This window comes from Abramis brama, assembly GCF_963993115.1.
Source record: "Abramis brama genome assembly, chromosome: 5".
Taxonomy (NCBI): Eukaryota; Metazoa; Chordata; class Actinopteri; order Cypriniformes; family Leuciscidae; genus Abramis; species Abramis brama.
This window is the reverse complement of record NC_139967.1, coordinates 39,054,236-39,077,849: the sequence shown is the minus strand read 5'-3', so window position 1 is coordinate 39,077,849 and position 23,614 is coordinate 39,054,236. Positions and strand designations below refer to the sequence as shown.

Sequence of the window (23,614 nt, the reverse complement as noted above, 5' to 3'; positions counted from 1 at the left end):
ACTATTTTAAAAACAAACAAAATTATCTTCAACGAAAAATCTTACTATAATGCACATTTTGTCCAAAATTAAATAATTTTTTTATAGTAATGAGATTTTGTTTAATTAATGCCCATGGAAAAAGTTTAGTGCGTCAAATCTTATTGGACTTCATTTGACTTTATGCTAAATATAATTTCTTAATTGGGGCAGTGTGTTCATTTTATTGAATTTTGTCAGTGATTTTTAAGGCTTCTATGGCTCGTTTATAAAAGTTACTTAAATGCCCTAATTGAGCTAAAGCCTAATCCTGGCTTAATCTAAACCCTGTCTGTGAAACCGGAACTAAAAGTTATAAAAATTGATACTATAACATCACCAATTTGGGACAATGTGCTACATTGGAATTTGTAATACATTGGAATACAATGTTTTTATTGTTATATAGTACTAAATAAGCGTTTGGCCTTTGTCAATATAGCCTATAGGCACCAGTGCAGTGTTGCTATGGTTACCTTTAGCGCCCTCTTTTCATGTTTTTAGTTTCTGAAAATGTTGCTTCAAAAACGCAGTTAAAAAAAATGGGGTGGGATTAAAACCTTAATCTGTAAATAAAATAAGAAGTCTGATTTGGGGTGAAATAACCATTTTTCATTTCATGGCAGACTTCATTAAATTCACCCAGCTAGCTGTAGCCTATTGAAATCTGCCAATTATTCATTATATAGACAGAAAGGTGTCGTTTGTTAATAAAAAAAATAATAAAAAAACTTGGATGAAATCGATATGTTTAAATATAACTATCTGCCATAATGATATCTAACTTCAAAAAAATATACCGGAGTAGTGTTATGTAATATGTGACGTCCACTGAATCCAGGTAAATCTCTCTCTCTCTCTCTCTCTCTCTCTCTCTCTCTCTCTCTGTCTCACACACACACACACACACACCCTCAGCGCCCTACATAGGCGACAGTAAGACCCAGTGGAAGCCGCGCGTGCCCCGTTCAGAGAGAGCGACATGACAACCGCGATCAACTGACGATACACATTCACGGCCACTCAGCGCACCTCACCAACACACATTACAGGTAATGGCAGACTCTATCGAAAATAATGTATTGAATTTGCCTCTAGATTGTGTGCCCGCTTTTACCACGCCATTTCTTGACGTTGTTGTTTCTGTACAGGTCGGCGCTGCGCTGATAGTGAACTAAAGCGCTGGAGATGCTGAAAGTGACAATGCCCGCCTCTAGAGCCGCTCCTGAATACTGGATCGATGGATCCAAGAAAGAGACGCTGGCGGACTTCTATGAGCTGGAGTCTGAATTGGGACGGTAAGGGGAAGTGCAGCAGTAGGCTAATGTGCAATTGAGTTTTGGGGGTGGATGTGGTGCATCTTTGAAAATAAGCAGCTTCTCAGACCCTTATCAAAGACAATATTCATTTCTTGGACCCCTAACAAAATATAGGTTGCCAGAATGTGTGTCGCGGCCGGTGGCAGATGTTGGTTTATAGTTATTATGAACAAACTTAAATTTCTAATAAATATTAGACTCGTTTTTTTGTTGTTGTTGACAAAATAGCCTATTTTATAGTAATTTTGGTAACAATGTTGAATAGTTGAGCTTGACAAACGCAGTCAACACTAAAAATGTGTGTAAAATTTCTTGTTGCAATCAATGAGACCAGTATCTAATCTATCTAATAGGTCACTCAAAGAATGTGGTATTTGTGTAGCCTTTTTATTGTAGCGTTCATGGAAATATAGTTTGACCTAAATTTAGCTGTCATTTTGAAATATAGGCATTGATACTCCTATAATGTTACTTTACAGGTATCGATACACTTCCTTGAATTAAATGTGAATGGCCTATTTGCTGATCTTTCTTGCAGTAATTTTGGTAATAGTGTTGAACTTGACGATTACAGTCAACAATACAAAATTTTGTAAAACTTGACAAGTATAACATGTCTAATAGTTCTCACTCCAAACAACGAGGGCTTTGTGTCTTTTGTTAACCAAAATGTTGCTGTTTGCTGTCACTTGTAGTGGTCAACTGTTTGGAAATGTTGGTTTATAGGTATTTGATACTTTTTTTCTTCTTTTTTCCCCCCTTGTATAAAAAAAAAAAAAGATATAAATAATTTTGGTAACAGCATTGAGCCAGACCAATGTATTCAACACTAAAAGTTTTTTAAAAATCGACTTTACTGCTTTAAAAAAATTTGGGACAATGGGACACAAATTTGTACCTTTTTCATGTAAAGTGCTACATTAAAAATTGTATTGCAAAATCCTGAATCTGAATCTAATTCTACAGAAATAGCATGTGTTTTATTGTCAGGCTTTAACTCTTCTCTTTATTTGTGTAGCGATCTGAATATTTAGGATATATGGATTTAACACAAATTCTCTTCTTTCTCAGGCAGGGCATTTATTGATCGTCATCATGAATTCATGTACACGAGGCAGACATTAGCAGTCCGTTGAAATGTTTCATTGAGACTCATGGGAAAAGTGACATCATTAGAAAAACGAATCATTAGTCTAAGACAGGAGTCATTAGTCTAGACTAAACCTGAGTGGTGTTTACATTGCCACCTATTCATTTGTCTCCAGGCAATAAATAGGATAGGACATCCTCTAAGTACAAAGTGTTTCCAAGACACTGAGTCTGAAACATTTGGTATCATTAAATCAGCAGAACTTCATAGTGTACTTTTTTATTTGGCAGGCAACATAGGACAAGATGCTTCCTTAACAACTATTGAAACCACTTACTTCCTTAACAACTATTCACCCAAAAATGAAAATTCTGTCTTCAATTACTCCCCCTCATGTCGTTCCAAACCCATAAGACTTTTGTTTATCTTCGAAACACAAATGAAGATATTTTTTAATGAAATCTGAGCAATTTCTGGAGGTCTGAATCTTAAAGGTTCATTATTGTGTTACGCAGCACGTTTAGGCTTCCGCAAGAGGTTTGTTCTCACGTGTCAAACAGGTTCGGTTGAGCTTCTGTGTATGTTCGCTGATCAATGTTTAAATGTGAATAAAAGCCTACATTCAATCTGTTAAGCATATAAAGCGACCAAGTCTCTTAAGACAATTTGGACTAAACCGCTAAATTCATATGGATTTAGTTTTACGATCTCTTTATGAACTTTTTGAAGCGTTGCGTAGCTGCCAACGGAGGGACATAAAGCTCTCCGATTTCATCAAAAAGATCTTCATTTGTGTTCCAAAGATGAACAAAAGTCTTACAGGTTTGGAACAACATGAAAGTGAGTAATTGATGACATAATTTTCATTTTTGGGTGAACTAACCCTTTAAATATTTATTCATTTATGTTTATTTATATATTTTGCAAATACTATTTGAAAAGTGTTACTCTTGTTACTTCCATATTCATGTACCATGGTACACATAATATTGCAATTTAAACCTGTTTGCATAAAAAGTACCATGCATTATTTTACCATGATTTTTTTTTGGACACCATGCTAATATTATTGTTTTTATTTCTAAGACACATCTAAAAAAAAAAAAAAACAATAATATTTTCATGTTGTCCAAAAATCATGGTAAAATCATGCATGGTACTTTTTTGCGAACAGGTTTAAATAGCAATATCATTATATGAATAGGATACCATAGTATTTAATTTTTTTTGAAATATAACATTATTTGTTTGTGCTGAACCCAAATTGTCTTGGATAATCAGATTGTGGTGTTTCAGCCTCTCTGGACTGGGCACAGCAGTGCGTAGGAGGAGGAACATTCATCGATCTTTGACGGGTTGGCAATGAATTGTTGCTGAATGCCCATAAATTGTATTTCTCTAAGTAACAATGGCTGCTCCACACACCATACTACTAAATCAGCCAAGATGAGAGCTACAGTCTGTACTTTCTAGACACTTGGAGAGACCTGGGCCACAGTCCAAATGTAAATGGACGCTTAGTTCCTTTAAAGGAGCATGAATTCTGTAAGTGCCTTACTGGACAAACTGTATAGTAAAACAATATTCTTCCACTGAATGAAAATATGTATCCTACAAAAAAAATTAGCTTTTGCTTTGTTTTTCAGAACATAAAAATGACATTTGGTGAAAATTAATAAGGCCTTATTATAATGCTGTTGTGAGGTTTTATGGCAGATGCTGAACATTCGCAATCAAGGTGTCTAATTTGAGGAACGGAAACCCAGCGCATGAACGTATTACAGCACAACACCCGCATATGGAGCTGGTACAGCCTGCGGAAGCAAGACAAATGGATTTTGCCATCCGCTCAGCTGAGAGTGATGCTTATCTCCAGGCACTTAAAGATAAATTCAGTTAATGCAATTAATCCTGGAAGAAAAGAATCACATGCATCTGTGCTGACGGGGGTAATATATCTGTTAATGTGATTACTCACCGGACAGCGCTGAGGCACAACATTACAAATGATCCCAGATTTGTACATTTTCTGCAAAATATGTGAGTGGTTCTTGCCTGTGCAAAAAATCAGTGGCAAGATGCTAGTGGTTTCCCAGGGATTGCTAGTAACATGGTAGTACCATGGTATTTTTTGGGACTTTTTGTATGTGTATTGCTATGGTATTTTGTGTGTTTTTGGCAATTTCTGTGTGGTTGTTCGGGTGTTCTGGATGGTTGTTAGAGCGTTGCTAGAATATTATAGTTGGTTACTTACTGGTCTAAAGGGCCCACTCCAAATCTTTGTGATATTCTGGTCCCTACATAGGGGTCCCTCCACCCATGTAATTGATAAAAAAATAAAATAAAATAAAAATCTGATTTATTTTTTTCTGACTGCTAGGTGAAAACTGTAAGTCTGATCTTATACTATCATTCATTTTGCATAAATAGTTCTGCACTTGTGCCGAAGTTTAATAATTAGGGTTATGAGTTTGTTGAAATCAGTAGCCCTAAGTATAAGCAATAGTGATGTTTGCCTTAAAGATATAGAACAGCTAAAACTAAAAATTTGAAACATGAAATGTTTTTTTAAAGAATGTTTTTAGTATTTTGGTCTATATTGAAAGTCAGTGGGGTCAAAAACAAAAACATTGAACCATTGTTATTTTAGTATTATTTATATTCTATGACAGTTTTAATAGTATTTTGAATGAGCTTTAAAAAAAATTATACACACACATATATATATATATATATATATATATATATATATATATATATATATATATATATACACACACATATATATATATATATATATATATATATATATATATATATATACACACACATATATATATATATATATATATATATATACACACACATATATATATATATATATATATATATATACACACACACATATATGTATATATCCGTCCGTGCCTGCCGTCTTTTATTTATTTATTTTTTATAAATGTATTTTTTACTGTGGTAAGATCAGTCAACAAACATTACTTATTGTCACTTGCACTTCGTGTCACATGTAGCATAGCCTTCTCTGTCAGCACTAAAGGATTTACATGTGGTAAATGCAGGGAGATAGTCAGGCTGACGGAGAAGATTTCAGAACTAGAGACACGCATCCAAACTTTAATCGAGGATAGTAACAGTGCAAGGGCTTTAGATACTGCTTTGGATGCTACTAGCTTAGTGAACTCTGTACATTGTTCGGTTCCTGCTGTAGAGCCAGTGCAGCAGGGCAACTGGGTGACTGTGAGCAGGGCCGTCGCTAGTGGGGTGAAAGGTGGTGACAATTATAGGGGCCCCCACTGCCCAGGGGGCCCCACAAAATCCAGCAGTTATACTATATAGGCCCCTGTTGTATGAAAAATTCTAATATTTATATTAGTTGTATGCCTGAGATTTAAATGAAAACCACAAAAACATGCAATTTGGTTAAATATTTTTTCCAAATATCTCTTACCTCCCTATAAATGGTTTAGTCTGATCTAAAGTATTTATTCATTATTCAGTCAGTGACAAACATCAGATGGACCCAATAAAATAGTAAGTCCCACCCCAGCTCGTGAACAGAACCAATCAGAGTTGAGGCGGCAGGTCCTGAAGTTAATGATGAACTTGGTGGAAGAGCAGGAGATTGACTGACAAAATGTCGGGGAAAAGAAAACATAAATCAGGGTACCAGAAACTCTATGAAAAGAAGGAGAGAGAGGCCAGGAGAGTTGTTGTATCACAGTCGATCAAGACGTTCTTAAGGACAGGTTGTATTGTTATTTCGCTGGGAATAAGAAAACTACCGTCTACAGCCTGCCAGTACTGTCACTCTCCATTAGCCTATCGGTGCGCACCACAATCGACCGAATGATTACGTGGTCAAAATTCCTATCTTTTTACACTAAAATTGACACGAGTCACGACGCATTGCATTATGCACCTGACCTGCCGGCTGATGATGTATTTATTAAATCAAGAAAACACGAATACAACACACTGCACTTGAATGAATAAATTTTAGCTTTATTTAATAATATTATCTTTATTAAAAAATAAGACAATAAATGACTTTATTTTTTAAATTTGACTGCATTCTTGTCAATTTATAAATGTTTACTTTTTGATTTATGAAGTACAACAGACTGATGGGGGAAAAACATTATTTTGCTGCTACTTTTTAAAAATTGGTTTTATTATTATTTAACAATTTATTTTTATTAGTTGTAATTTTTATATACATTTAACTTTTAAAATAAAGGTTTTACAACAACATCACCATCTTCTGTTATATGTGGGCCTCCATACTCATCTATTTGCAGTATATGTTATCGGTGGAGGGTGGAGGGGGCCCACATCAATATTTTTTCAGGGGGCCCCGAATCCTCTAGCTACGGCCCTGACTGTGAGACGCTGTAGTCGTGAGACGCTGTAGGGACAAAACACCGCTCTTCCGTTCCGATTACCATAACAAATAGATTCTCCCCACTCAGTGAAACACCCACTGTGAATCCTGTTGAATGTGCCCTAGTAATTGGCGATTCTATTACACGAAATGTGAAAATAGAGACACCAGCCACCATAGTCACATGTCTGCCGGGAGCCAGAGTGCCTGACATCAAAACAAATTTAAAAGTGCTGACTAATGCTAATCGTAAATTCTCTAAGATTATTATTCACGTCGGCACTAATGATGTTCGACTTCGCCAGTCGGAGAAGTTACGTTATTAACGTTAAAGAGATGTGTGAAGTACGCAAATACGATGTCAGGCACTGTAATTTACTCTGGCCCCCTTCCTGTTCGCCGGAGTGATGAGATACTTAGTAGATTGTCCTCACTCAATGGCTGGCTGTCTAAGTGGTGTCCGCAAAATAATATAGAATTCATAGACAATTGGAAAAGTTTTTGGGGCAGACCTGACCTGTTGAAAAGAGATGGTATTCATCCCTCCTGGGATGGTGCTGCTCTTCTCTCTAGTAATATGGCACATAGTCTTAGAGCTCAAACATGAATTGGGGCTCAGGTCAGGAAGCAGACAGACTGGCTAAACCGACCGTCTGCTAGCTGTCTCACGTCACTGAGGTCAGATAAATCCCATCACATAGAGAATCTTTCACCTATGATCATATAGAGACTGTGTCTGTTCCCCGAATTAGGAAATACAAAAAACTCCCAAACCCATTTAAAGGTAATAATTTGATTGATGTTCAACAAATAAAAAAACAGATATAATACAGATGAACAAATGATAAAGCTCGAGTTGCTGAATATTCGATCCCTTGCTTCAAAAGCACTTATTGCTAATGATATGATTACAGATTAACCTAGATGTGCTGTGTTTGACAGAAACCTGGCTAAAACCAAACGATTACATTACTTTAAATGAGTCCACCCCCCAAGATTACTGTTATAAACATGAACCTCGTTTGAAAGGAAAAAGGGTGGTTTTGCTGTAATTTATACTAATATCTTCAGAATTACATAGAAGTCTAGTTTCAAATATAATTCTTTTGAAGTGTTGGTGTTTAATGTAACACTATCTAGTGTAATTGATAAATCACGTTTGAGATTTGTGCTGGCTACTGTATACAGGCCACCAGGGCACCATACAGACTTTATCAAAGAATTAGCTGACTTTCAATCAGAGTTAGTACTGGCTGCAGATAAAGCCCTAATTGTTGGTGATTTTAATATACATATATATAACGAAAAAGATGCATTTGGATTGGTATTTAAAGACATTCTGAACTCTATTGGAGTTAGACAACATGTGTCAGGACCTACTCATTGTAGTAATCATACTCTAGATCTAATATTATCACATGGAATCAATTTTGATGCCGTTGAAATTCTACAGCAGAGCGATGACATCTCAGATCATTATCTAGTCTTGTGTATACTTCTTTTAGCCAAGGCTGCAAAGCCAACTTTGTGTTACAAATATAGCCGCTTTCCGACCAAGTAGTTATAGGAACTTAGTTCTAGGAACTGTCCACTTCTAAACAGTTCTAAGAACTACTCTCCCCCAAACTCGGTTTTGCTGTTTGTGTTCGCACTGGCCAAGTGGCCATAGGAAGTGGTAGGAGGGGTAAGGGAGTGACGCAAGCACGGTGACTTTTATTTTGACGGCGCGACGGACCTTTATTTTGGCGGCGCTGAGAACGCCAGAGCAAACAATGCTCGCATTCTCTGTGTTTATTAGTTAGCGATCTGTCTAACAGTACTGTTTAATATGTTATTAGATAGAACTGTTATAGAAAGTAGACAGTATATGAAAAAAAGGTTATTAGCCTATGCCGTGTGGTTGACGTCCAGTGTTGCTAGTTGAGCAGAAATACATAATCATGTTTGACTTGGTCCCCTCAAAGTTGCGTTGGATTTTCTCTTCAGCATAAAGGTTTAGAGACCCATCTATCACTGTTTTCCATGTTTGTATAGTTAGTTTCTGGAGTAAATATATAGGCTATAATCTGTGTGTTTACATTCTAGCTGTTTTAAAAATGGCGGGTGCTGGTGCTCCGCGTGCGTTCAGCCAATCAGCGTACACTAACGTCACGGGTAGTTCCTATAGTGCTGGTTTAGACCCTACTCTGAAGTGGGACCTAAATTAGTTCCTCCAAATGGAGTTCCTAGAACTAAAATCGTTCCTAGTTCCTGCGGTGCAAACACGCCGACATCCGGGTACTTTAGCCAATAGTTCTAGGAACTGTGAAAAGGTTACTCCGGTCGGAAAGCGGCTTATGTTAGACCTAACTTTCTCTTTTCCAGCACTTTAGACACAGTTGCTCCGTTGGGAAATAGTCCAACGCCGTGGTTCAACGAGCACACTCAGGCCCTTAAGAGAGCAGCCAGAAAAATGGAGCGCAACTGGAAGAAAACAAAACTAGAGGTATTTCGCATTTCATGGAAAGAGAGCACGATTGCATACAGAGAGGCCTTAAAAGCTGCTAGATGTGCTTATTTTTCATCCCTATTAGAAGAAAATAACAAAACCCTAGGTATTTATTTGAAACAGTGGCTAAACTAAATAAATAAAGCTTCAAGCCCAGATGTTTCCAAGCAACACAGCAGTAATGACTTTATGAACTTCTTTACTTACAAGATTGATAATATCAGGGAGAAAATTATAACTATGCAACCGTCTACCACAGTATTGCATCAGGCAGTGCATTGTAGTCTCCTTGAGGAAAAATTTGATTCATTCATTGCTATAGGAGAGGAAGAATTTACTAAACTTGTTAAATCATCTAAATCGGCTATAATTAGACCCTATACCGACTAAGCTATTGAAAGACATGCTTCCAGAGGTCATAGATCCTCTTCTTAATATCATTAATTCATCTTTGTCATTAGGATACGTACCAAAAACTTTTAAGCTGGCTATGATTAAACCGCTTGTTAAAAAAACGCAATTTGATCCTACAGAATTAGTCAATTACAGGCTGATCTTGAATCTACCTTTTCTGTCAAAGATACTAGAAAAGGCAGTATCTTCACAACTATGTTCCTTTTTAGAAAGAAATGATATCTGCAAGGATTTTCAGTCAGGATTTAGACCATACCATAGTACCGAGACAGCTCTCATTAGAGTCACAAATGATTTGCTCTTATCATCCGATCGTGGTTGTATCTCTCTATTAGTGTTACTCGATCTAAGTGCTGCATTTGATACTATTGACCACAACATTCTTTTAAATAGACTCAGAAATTATGTTGGCATTAGTGGAATTGCATTAGCATGGTTTAAATCATACTCATCTGACCGTTATCAGTTTGTAGCAGTAAATTAAGAAATGTCTCATTGATTAAAAGTTCAGTATGGAGTACCACAAGGCTCAGTACTAGGACTGTTGTTGTTCACTCTGTACATGCTACCTTTAGGAGATATCATTAGGAAGCATGGCATTAGTTTTCACTGTTATGCTGATGATACTCAGCTCTATATATCTTCACGCCCTGACGAAACTTACCAATTCACAAAATTAACGGAATGCATAGCTGATATAAAAAAAACTGGATGACTAGTAATTTCCTACTACTTAATTCTGAAAAAAACAGAGATTCTAATTATTGGACAAAAAACTTCCTCACGTAATAATCTAGAATACTGTCTAACACTTGATGGCTGCTCTGTCAAGTCTTCGTCGTCGGTTAGGAACCTGGGTGTGCTCTTTGATACTAATCTTTTTTGACAGTCACGTGTCTAGTATCTGTAAAACCGCATTTTTCCATCTTAAAAATATATCTAAATTACGTCATATGCTCTCAATGACAAATACGGAACAATTAGTTAATGCGTTCATGACATCAATGCTAGATTATTGTAATGCTCTTATGGGTGGTTGCCCTGCACGCTTAATAAACAGACTACAGCTGGTCCAAAACGCAGCAGCTAGAGTTCTTACCAGAACCAGGAAGTATGACCATATTAGCCCGGTTCTGTCAACACTGAATTGGCTCCCTATTAAACATAGTATACATTTTAAAATATTGCTGATTACTTACAAAGCACTAAATGTATTAGCTCCCCAGTACTTGAGCGAGCTCTTAACGCATTATAGTCCTTCACGTCTATTGCGATCTCAATTCCGGCCAGTTAATAATACCTAGAATATCAAAATCGACTGCTGGCGGTAGATCCTTTTCCTATTTAGCACCAAAACTTTGGAACAGTCTTCCTAACATTGTCCGGGAAGCAGACAATGACTCTGTCAGTTCAAATCTAGACTAAAAACACATATCTTTGGCTGGCCTATGTGTATTATACACATAACACATTATAGACTTCTATAATTCAATGTTAGGCTGCATAGTTTAGGTCAGCCGGAACCGGGAACACTTCCCATAAATCCTGATGTACTTGTTACATCATAAGAAGGATGGCATCTACGCTAATATTAGTCTCTCTGTTTATCCCGTGGTTTACCCCAGTCCGCCAGATCCAGGCTGTATCCAGATCTGATGAAGGACCTGTGCCTGGACACGACGACAACGCAGTCCTGAAGTGTCAACTAGGATCTCCCCTGTGAAGGCCTCCTTCCCTTCCCTTTACCTCTGTACAGATAAAACATTGTCGTTGTCCGCTTAGCCATTTTGTGACTCTGCGGACGCGATAAATAATTCTGTATTATACATTTTTAAGGTCAGACAAGTATTTTGTTGAGGGTTGATTTGTAAAGAAGGACTACACGCCTGCACACATATATTCAAACGCGCATACCTATGGACTGAACACGTGATGCGCATGTGCGCGACGTCAGTGTTTGCGCAGAGGTTTGCGCAGAGATAACTGATAATCGTTTGCACCTTGGAACCTATTTCCGGGAGTGCGTTCTCGAGCTACCAGGCACTGTTTTGTGTGGATGGGCGGCCGGAGCGCGTTGAGGGTTTTCTGTTAGAACGGTGTCGTGTTAGCGGCCCCTAAGTTAATAACTAATGATCTTCGCAACAGAAGTGAATCAATCAATCAAAACCAACTTTAGCTGGACAATAACTTTATCCTAGAGCTGCTGTAAAGCCAAAACAATCTCTGTTACTGTAATTCCCTATTATCACTGTAAAGCTGCTTTGAAACAATTCATATTGTAAAAAGCACTATATAAATGAAGGTGACTTGACTTGATTTGACTATGTACTTTATCATTTGTATTAGTTTTTTTATTTATATTTCTATATAGCGCCTTGTATTATTTATTTTTTCACTTTTTGTTTTAGAAATCTAAGTTTCTTCAACTTATTTCAATTAGCTGAAATAGATGAAATTAGCAGCATTTCTGATTTTCACGTTTCTTTTTTTTTTTTTTAATTACCAAAAACTCCTTTTAATAGTTTAAGTTTTAGTTTAACAACACTGCATTGCAATGGTGAATGTGATTAAGTACAACATATTCTTGGATCAACATCTTTATTAATGCTGGAACAACATTCCAATCAGCCAATCAGATTTGAGGGACAAGTTTACAGTTAATGTCAAGTTTAGGCTTACAACCAGGGTAGGTTCTTCTACATCATTTCCCTCTGATTTTAGGGATAAGTTATGAGTACGGTTAGGTTTAGGACTAGGACTAGGAGTAGGAATGGGATTAGGGCTAAGTTTTCGGACAGGAATGCATTGCATTGCAACCCATTGACTTGCATTCATTTTATAGACAAAAAACACTGAGATAAATAACTTATTTTGTGTGCGACAGAATAAAGAAATGCCATACGTCTGGAATGACATGAGGGTGAACTATTCCTAGTAATATTTGTGCTTTGGACTAAGATCTAAGCTGGATCTCAAGCAAAGAATGCCATGAATAGAGGTTTAAAGTAGTTCATACATTAGCATTATCAGCTCACTGTTGGCCATGGGCATAGATGCTGGACACTTGTAAATGGGGCCAGATGCAAACCGCCCAGATCCTAAAGAAGGCAGAGCGAGCTTGAATAATGAAGCCTACCACACTCCCTAGAGAGCTACTCTTCCTCCCTCTCACACTCACACTCACTCTCTCTCTCAGTCTCTGCTGTGATTATATAATGCTTGGAAAGTAGAAAACAGAAACAGGAGCAGCTTGTGTAACATACACTTCCACACTGACTCAGCTGTGCATTAAGTGCACAGGAAAGCAACTGTTAAGAATCCATGTGATGGATGTGGTTACAGTAAGAGAGCCACATTCATCCAAAACATTATTTACAGTTATACACTATGAGTACTACCGTTAGATCAAGATTAAATTAGTAAACATAAACAATAGCCTATATTTTATGATTGCAATGGGACTTGAAATTCACCTGTAGGCCATGATGCAAATGAATTTAGTGGATACAATTGAAAATTGAGTCCTATTTAAGCAATAAGGTTTCAGTAATTTTGCTATTGCAATATAGTCCTGGTTATGTGGTGTATTTTAGACTGACTGGAATGATGTATTGAACATAGGCATTGTCCATTTTATAAATAAAAGAAATTTCACATGCCTTTTTTAATTGTTAGTTATGTTATTAAATGTAATATCCTTATAATGTTTTTTTTTTTTTTTTTAGAATGTATTTTTTTATATGTTTATATCAATACTGTATGTTTAAACTTTTTAATTATGTTCCTTGAGGTTCACTTATAATGTTAGTGAGAATCTGTGCCTCTTTAAGACTTGGCTAATGTCATAACATAAAACAGGTGTAAAAAGTAATCAAAAATTTAAATTGAAAAATTACAAATTAAAATTAAGTATCTAGCCAAAAACATCGAGCGAAAGTAAAAAAAGTTACTTTAAATTGTACTAATTAAAAATAGAAGTTTCTTTTTTAAGCATTTCGAATTATTTTCTCCATGCGGTTTGAATGAATTGCATAAAGTATTCTGTCAGACAGACACTGATAGATTTGGTTTAGGGGTAAAAACAAATGGTGTATAACGCAATAGTGCATATAGGTCAAAAACATCCATCTTGTGTATGTTTACATAGAACAACAAAGAACGAGGTAACGACCCGTAAATTTACATTTGAAAGTCTGACAAACTAAATTGCTCAAAATGGATTGATGTGGACTGAAGGCTTTATAAGTGATATAGAATTAAAACAGAATATGGACTTCTAGTCCACTTTTAGTGATGTGAGTTCATTCCTTCTGTCTGCGACAATAATGAAATGTCTGTAAATTGTTTCATTTTGTGGCATTTTGCGTCCATATTTTTATATAATTTTTGAGAGCCTGATTACAAAAACAAAAGTCTCACCATTAAAAGCCATGTCTCAATCAAACAATTATAATGTTCTCATTATAATTTTATGTAGCCTATATCCTTTTCAAAGTGATTCCAATCATATTTCAAGAAATTCAAAACCATCATGGCGAACAGTGTGCATCTGAAGTGTCTCAGCTTAAGGAAATAATCTTTTATTTATCGGCTTTAATATATCGGCCAAATTTTCTTATTGGACCGCTAACGATAACATTAAAAATTAACATATATCCGCCGATACCGATATGGTAGCCGATATATTGTGCATCCTTAATAAAAAAACATTTAAAAGTGTCCATCACTGTTTTTTAGGGGTGTAACAATATATCGTGTCACAATATATCGCAATACAAAAATGCAACAATATGTATCGTGGATAGTGACAATATGTATCGTGGATAGTTCACCCAAAATAAAAATTACCCTGTGAGAAAAAATTTAAGTTTTCAGAGTCAGTACTACATTAAACTACAATATATTATGTTGAAAATAATGTATAATAATGGGGGAATATTAGTGGGTCCTGATAATGCTTATGTTATTAGTCTTATGTTACCAGTAAAAAGTGGCCTACATTATTTTAAACATATCTAGCCAGTGGCAGAGTGCAAGCATATTCGTCTAAAATAATTCTGAATTTTCAGGTTCAGAATCATGAATATATTTATTCTGGTGTCACCATTGTCCAAGCCTATTCATTTACACCCACAATGTTATATCAAATTTAGCATTTAATCAACAGTACATTTTTTCTTAACCTTGGAGTTTTGGAGTATCGCAATAATATCGTATCGTGAGTTCAGTATCGTGATATGTATCGAATCGTGAAATTAGGGTATCGTTACACCCCTACTATTTTTTAATATCAATTCTCATAACTTGCTGATTTATTGTAATTCACAATGTAGAGGACAGTTACATTGACCAATCGATTTTTATGTTAAAAAATTAAGTAAAACCTAATAAAAAGTCCAAATATTCTGATTAAATTGCACTTGAGTATAGTACAATTCCCCCAAAATAATACTTAAGTATAGTAATCAATTAGTTACTTAAGTATTGTACACCCCTGAAAATATTTTTAAAATAAAAACAAAATAAAATATTTTCTTTGTTTACCTGCATATCATGTGACCATCGACCAACATCAGACAACCATGAACATGCGATTGTTTTGTTAAATTATTGAAATATTAATTTAAAATTACAGAGGTATTCAGAGGTCAAAGGGGTTCGGGCTGATAAAAATAAGATTGGGAATCCTTGACATAATAAGGTTTGAGAGGTAACTACACATTATTAGTTTTGGCCCTCTAATCTGAATTCGAAAGACAGGGGCACTACTTGTGAAACGAGAACTGTCTTGGGTACAATGGGACGTCCGGTCACCCAACTTCTGAAAAGTGTTATAGAGCTAGTTTTTCTCAGTCATACCATGACTATTTGCACTTACATGTCTGAATCCCATGTGCGAATAGCACATGTTATTACATTTTGTAAATGATCTAAAATTTCAATCATGTCAGACACATAGACACATGGTGCTGTAGTGTGCTAGTCTGTGGATCAAGTACCCCTGATAGAAATCAGGCTGTATCATCACCTCATATGTGTTTCATAATGATCTGCCTGAACTGGTGGATGCAGTTGTTTTGCCCTGTGTACCTCCCAGTCACAATGTGATATTATTAACGTAATGAATATTGGTTGAGTTTGAGCCGTTAATAGTGATGGAGGTTTATGACGGGAAGGAGTCCCATCTGCCGGCCTGTTATAGCTTTCAAAAGGAGTGTACTAGAGTTTATTCTTTCAACAGGCCATTTCATCTCATTTTTCCCAGAACAGGATGTGGAAGTTAAAGGTCCCGTATTATGCCCCTTTTCACAAGATGTAAAATAAGTCTCTGATGTCCCCAGAGTGTGTATGTGAAGTTTCAGCTCAAAGTACCCAACAGATCATTTTTTACAGCATGTTTAAATTGTCATTTTTTGGGGCACAGAAAAACGCACTGTTTTAGTGTGTGCCCTTTAAATGCAAATAAGCTGCTGCTGCACGGCACAGGGGGCGGAGCTTCATGAGCTCGCGGGCAGTCTCTCAGGACAATTTCATCTCACGGAATGATGATAATATCAGAAACTCTCAGTACCGGTGTTCATTTCGAGTCGGACAATAATGCCTACAGAGTGCTGTATAGAGATGAAACAGGTATAGTTTAGTATTGGTTTAATTATGGTTATTATAACGTATTTGTCATCTGCTTGTATGTAGGCTATCCATTATTTATTAATAGCCTACAAGTCTGCTGTCTGAATGATGATCAAACATATACTGATGAGTTTAATAAAGTTTATTGTACATCACACAAAAGATGAAGCGTCAGTTTTACTTCAGAAAATCACCGTAAGAGCTGAGTAAACACAGTAAGTTATAAGAAGTGCGCAAGTACATAAACGAATTTCGGTAGAGTTGAGGGAGCATTCCTGTGGGCGGAGGTTAGTCAAAAAACGGTTCTACTGACGTCATTAAAGAAGGAAGTAGAGGGATGTAGTCCAGACGGGCCGTTCGATGTAGGCGACTTCTGTTAAATAAAATATCTCGCTTGGCATTGAACTTTGAGCTTTATAATTTTACAGATATTATTTATGCTCTAACAGCAACATTACACACTAACTAAAGTTTGAAACATGGGATCACGAAGAACGGGACCTTTAAGGCTTGGTGGATTCTGAACTAGTCTCAGTCCGACTCGCCCATGGACAGTTTATAGACCATACTGTACACAAAAATAGCAAGAACTTTCTTAAAACTGCAAGCTCATATCTGACTGGCTGGCTTTTTGCAATTTCCAGAAGTCAGAGTGCGCAAGTTTTTGTACATCCACCTGAGAAACAGCGCGCATCACCACAGGTGTGATGAGCTGCTTTGACTTTAACATGAATAATTGGGCCTTTAGTAGCAAGTAAATTAGATATATTTGACTTCATCTGTATATTCCACTTTAATCTCAGACTTTATATAATATAAGACTGATTTATGTGCCCCTAAACTGGTTTATGGTTACATGGTGGTCATACGGCTCTTGGGTGGTTCTTGGCCAGAATGTACTGGAATGTGGACCAGACTTCATGCTGATAGTCATAAAAAAGCAGTACACTTTGGCATACTTTTAAAAGAGAGCTTATTATTAAAGTACTAATTACTAAAATAACACAATTTTAATTTACAATAGAAATTGCTTAAATAATTTACTGAACACAATGTTTTGAACACTTAATTGCATGTTAATTGCAATTCATAGTAGGCCTATATATTATAGTAGTAAGTATAGTATTAAATATTATAGTTTAAGTAAGTTTATATGAAAAGCAATGAGCTGATCTTTAGAGTGATTTTTTCAGCCACTTAAGTAGGGCTTAAAGTCACCATGAAATCAAATTTTACAATTTGTATTTTTATATGTAATATTGTAGTGTTTATTACAAATGATTTATCTGTGCACTTCATTAATTTTTAAAAATTAATGTGCCCTTATATTCTTTAATCAAATATGTTATCCTTCCCTCCCCCATCGAAACGACTTCTCTTCTCTTCGTGTCATGTGCTATGGCGCGAGGGCTTGGCAACTCCCCTCAAACCGTTAGTCTGATATGAGCGAGAGATGGAGAGGAGGAGCGCTAAAGTAAAACCCTGCCCTCTATTCAATATTCCGTTTCACTTGGAAATACGTCACAACACTGGAGAAACACAAAGTAGTTTGTAACTTCTGGTTCATGGCGACTTTAAGTACATCTTTATATTTCATAATGAATTCTACTGTCTAGTATTATATTGTTTATAATTAATGAAATTGTTTAAGTGTACTGCCGAATGCACTGACAAGCATTGATGGTGAATTAAAATATACTTTAATGTCATTTCTGTTGAACGTGTATATTATGTATTTAAAGTCTCCCTGCACTCAATAATTGTATCCCTTAAAACTCAGCTTTGATAATCAAAATGACATATTTAAACCTTTTTTCTTTTGAAAATAATTTATTTATGCCTTATAATACCTTGAATGTAACTCTACACCCTTGCTTCATTTAGTATGTACGCGGATCCATGAATATGCGAATCAGTCCCCGCCTCCATTCACTCACACAAGCTCGGACTACCTGATCCAATCGCTCAACTGTAAACGCTACACAATGGCAAGTGGAAATATTGGTTTAAAAAAGCAAGAGCATCCTCAGTTGATAAATATCATATTGACGAAAACAGATGTGGTAAACACTCCAGTGCGTTTGCGTTTACTCTCTGGAAAAAGTCAAATGTTTCTATTTACTATGTGTTTTTAAAGCGGTGAGCAATGTAGGCAATCACAGACATGTATGTTGATCTCTTGAACGCAGTGGTAAATCAGGGGTGTTTAATGTAGTCAGATTCCACTCATTGGTCAAAACCAATGTTCAATGTTCAAACGTTTTTGTTCAATGCTGTGTTTTGCACGCTTGTGAATCCTCTCATTCACAAAGTGTAGACACAATGTAAATAAGAGATTGATTGTGCAGTGTAGACAGCTTCATTGATTATAATGGAACTTACATGAGTGACAGCTTTCTAGGCTATATATAATCCATTCAGAATTTGAATGAAAGTCGGCATGAGATGAGCACGAGTATATAATGATCGAGTTTAAATTTTTGGGTGAACTATCCAAGAAATGATGAAGGAGAAAATACTCCGCAATGGTGTTGACTGATGAATTTGTAAAAAAAAATTTCTTAAAGCATATTAAAAACATCACATAGACATATAAACAACATTAAAAACTTGATTTTCACCACAGGGAGTCCTTAAATGTACACTGTATAACTTTTGTTGCTCTAGCAGTTAATAACTGTAAAAACTACACATCTTGTGGAAGAACATTATAGCTGGAGGTACTTGTTTATGTATATGAGCGTCCCACTCGGTCTAATATAGTCGTTAGTTTAATAGTTTAATATAATAAAGCACAGTTTGGAAGATGGATTCATGTAGTCGCTCATTAATCATTATATACATTTTGTAAATTTTGAACAAAAAAAGGTTACACCGTGTACCTTTAAAGATATTTGTACATTTAATGTAATTTAGCACATTTAAAATATATTAACTTTACATGCAATATTGAATAACACACTACAGTTAAAATTATAATCAAGTACTTTACATGTGCTTTAGTATGTTAGTCAGCACATCAAAATAAGTGTACTTAAACATCACAAAAGATTATTAAAACAATGATTTAAATGTAAAGTAAAACTTTTAATGTGAAATTATTGTTTTAAGAAACAGTCATGAAAATGTACTCTTAAGTATACTTATAGTAAGTGGCCTTTTATGTCATTAATATTATATTATCTGCATGTACAGTCTTTTAAAAAATATGCTTTAAAGGTTTGAAGAACACTACAAGTGCACAATCAGAACAATAATTTTTCACAAGGGGAGAATAGCACTAAACAAACTTCACTGGTGGCAGTTTTAGCTATAAGCTAATGCTATAAGCTAATGCTATAGCCAGTTGTCAGATGTTTATGTTATTCTAGGATTTGTGCTAGTAGTGACCTTCACAAAATCCCTTTTTTTTTTAGTTGTAAGCTGCATTTTCTGAATTAGCTCTCACTCATGGACAATTCCTCTGTCAATCACCTTACAATGCAATGCCTCTAATCCCATGCAAATGCTTAATCAAACAATGCTAAATAGTCCAGTTGGGAGTTAATGAGATGGAAATCCCTGTAGCATCTCATTCCAAGGATTTAGTGCTGCAATAGAATGAGGTTGACTTTATTAATAGAGACGGAGTGACTTATCAGTGGAGGATTTCTCAAAATCTCAACAAAAAATGTATTGTTTGATAAATAAAAGATAATTCTGCATGAATTTGAAACTAATTGTGCTCTCAAAACATCTCAAAAACAGATTTTTAACCTTGGAATAATCCTGGATTATCTTGTTCTATTGATGCTGTGTTAAATGAAAGTCAACAACATATTTTGACCCTATACAACTTAAAAAATAAATAAATAAATACACGTTCTTGTCTTGCATGCCCATCAACCTGTGAGCCAGGGATCCTCATTAATATAGATCCATCTGTCAGGTCATTTTATTAAAGTTTAATTATTAAATAAACCAAAGTATTATAAGTCCCAATCACAGGCTAAAGATTAGTCTTGAAAGTATTGGTACTATGTCAGAATTGTAGACACATTATTATTTTTTTTGACAAATATGTACTTAAGGTCATAAAAAAAGATCCCCCATTTAATTATTTTCAAGTATTTTAAACTAAAAACGGACATTTGTAAACTTCACAAATTAAAATGTTCAATCTTCCACCTGTACATCAACTTAAATCAAGTTTACCCAAAAATGAAAATTCTGACATCATTTAATCACCCTCATGTTCTTCCAAACCTATTGGAAACTATTGTTCATCTTTGAAACACAAAGCAGTTTTTAATGAAATCTAAGATTTCTGTCCCTCCATTGAAAGTCCATTATACCAAAACTTTGATATGTCAAAAAGTTAAAAGAGATCATAAAATAAATCCATATCAACTGAAACTAATACATAATCCAAATGGATTAGATTACAATAAATTCAAGTTATTTGAATTTTTTTGTTTATCTTTATTACATACATTATTATGTAATTATTTATTTTAATTATTTAACTATTTAATTTTAATTATTGAAATAATAATAATAATAATAATAAAACGTACTGCCCTTAAAAAGAGAGTAAATAATGAGAGAATTAAATATTTTGGGTGAACTATGCCTTTAATGGCAATTTTCAATGCCCTGACTATGTAAGGCTCTAGGACCATTTTAAATATTAATCCGAATTATAAACTGATACTTGTAACCTGAAATTGTTACAATTTTAAATTAATTCTGATATTAAAAAAAGGGCTTTTTTTTCTTTGCAAATGCATTTGAATTAGCATTCCATTTACTCTAGTACATACAAAGTAGGCTATAGGCTTGTATCAAAGTACAATTACTCAAGTACTTTAAGTCCCTGCTAAGGATCCAGAGAGAATCTAAACAGGGTTTTCTATGAACACAGGAACTATAATTAATGTTCGTAGGTATGGATTCTTTCAAATGTGGTTATATAACCAACTGAAATCAATATTTTTGGGACCTGGGGATTATGTGGAGCAGATTGGAGCCGTAAGCCTGTTGCTACACTCGCCTGATGTCTATTCACATGTACAGTCAGTGGGAGGGTACGGTCAGCATAGAGAGAGAGAGGCAGGGGATCTATAGCTTTGTGGATCTGGCACCGGTCTTCTAATGAGTACCCAGATGCTAGTTCTCGGACACTGAGGTGGCCTCTCCGCTTTAATTGCATTAGCCAAGCTGTCCACCCAAATTTCATTTATTTGCACACTGGACACTTTCCAGCTGAGATGCTTGTTTGTAACTGCTGGCTGATTCTTGCCTCCAACATATTGTGCTGGTCCTGTGCCAGCAAAATACCGTAGTAAGAAATCTGATTATGAAGATATTAAGAGATTGAAAGCTCACAAAGCTAAACAACAACTAGATGTTTATGTCTATTTTTTGCGCATTGCTATGAAGCTGCTATGTTGTGGATGCTCGCCAGGGCATTACTGCACATTTTCTAGGATGATCTAGGTGTGTTTCTGAGTGGTTGTTAAGCTATTGTATTCTGGCATAGGTTAAAATAACCTACTCCCTCTAACAAGATTAAACTTTTTTACTCATTTTTATGTACCATGTGAGCAACCGACCAAGTTTACTATATCAGAAAATCCATAAATATGTTGCTGCTTAGGTGTCGCAAATGTCAAAATGTATTAGTTTACTAATCATGCACTATAACAAAAGTGTTTTTTTGAGGTCATAACATACAGTAGTACTGTGCAAGGAATCACACAAAATAAATCTTTATTAATAAAACCTGCCCCTGTAATCATAATTTTTGTAAAAAAGGACTATAAGTTGTTGGTGTTTTACCTCCACTAGTGTTCATTTTAGGCTAAATTATGTATATATTTTTATAAGTTTTGCAAAAATGTTGGTAGAGGCACATTGTTCCAATGTTTTTCCTTTGTCAATTTATAGTATTTGTTAATCCATTGCTAAGGGGTGTTATGAATGGTTGCTAAAGTGTTCTAAGTGGTTGCTAGGGTGTTACTATGCAGTTTCTTACTAGCCCAAGTCAAAAGAGCCAATCCCCAATTCTCTATGATGATAGCCATAGCACAAGTGAGACAGTACAAGTTACATACCTATGTTTAACACATAGGGCCATATTTAATAAACATGGCAAATTAGTGTGAGATCACATACAGTAAACATACAATAAAGATCACAATTCCAAAAAAGCGCTGATGGGAGTGGAAAGTTCTGTGCTTGATCTACTGATGAAGAAGTGTTCAAAATAAAGAACACAGATGCAGTCGGATCATTTCCATGACCAACGCTACCGCAAACCTTAATAAATCACTTTGTGTGATTCATTTAAATACTCTCCTCCCATAAATTTTGCATCTGAAAGGGAAACTCCTATAAATGCAAATGCAATAAAGTCAGCTGTAAAAATAACCGTCCACGCATTTTCAGCGCAAATTTTTCACTGCGTGTCTTTAGTAAATCCTGACAGTCATTTTTTAATGCCAAAAGAGGGTTTGCACGGGTGCAAGCTGTAAATCTGCTGTAAATCTATAAGTAAATCTGGCCCTTAGTCTAATAATGAACCATATGCTTAATACTAAGTATGAGCAATAGTTATACTTGCCTTAGCAAACACTTCTATATGTGTGCCATAGTTACCAGTCGCTAAATGGCTCACTTAAAGAGCCTGAAAGATGTATTTCTTTGTGTTTTTGTACAAAGTTGTATTTTTAATGATACTGTCCCAGTTGACAAGCTGTTGTACAAGGTACAATTTTTGCAAATCAAAATGAATGGCACTACAAGGAGTAAGATAATATACAGTTGGCTTTCTGATTAGGGGACGAGGTTAGAATCTAAAATCTATAAATTCTCATTGCTATAATTTCAAAAGTGGTGGTATTAATATTAAACTTCATATTGTCATTTTTTGACAGTGGGGATGTCAAATTATTGTTTACATGTTCATCCACCTAGAACAGTAGTCCCAGGTGCACATTTTTGTATGGAAGAAACACCTTCAATGCTTTAATAAAAATATGATCTGTTATTTGAGAGTTATTTTGCTGTACATGTAAACACACACAATGTGTCTGATACCAGACAGCATGTCACAGATGCTGCTTAACATGTTTTAAACCTGAAAGATTTGTTTAATTTTCAGTTTGTATATGTCTCTCAACATACAATAAAGTTCAAAAGTTTGGAGTCAGTTAAGATTTTTTTTTAGCAGAAATTAACACTTTTATTCAGCGAGGACGCATTAAATTATT

The 23,614-nt window shown here is 35.4% G+C and overlaps 1 protein-coding gene across 1 annotated transcript in view; it reads left to right on the top strand.

Moving 5' to 3' along the window:
* Positions 1–930: 930 nt before the first annotated feature.
* The window catches only part of camk4 (calcium/calmodulin-dependent protein kinase IV), a 55,163-nt gene continuing 32,479 nt past the window's right edge, over positions 931–23,614 (top strand). Inside the window, exons 1-2 of the mRNA XM_084113760.1 lie at positions 931–1,070; positions 1,170–1,316. Coding sequence (XP_083969886.1) covers positions 1,207–1,316 — 110 coding nt within the window. The 5' untranslated portion in view covers positions 931–1,070; positions 1,170–1,206. The remainder of the gene's footprint in view (positions 1,071–1,169; positions 1,317–23,614) is intronic.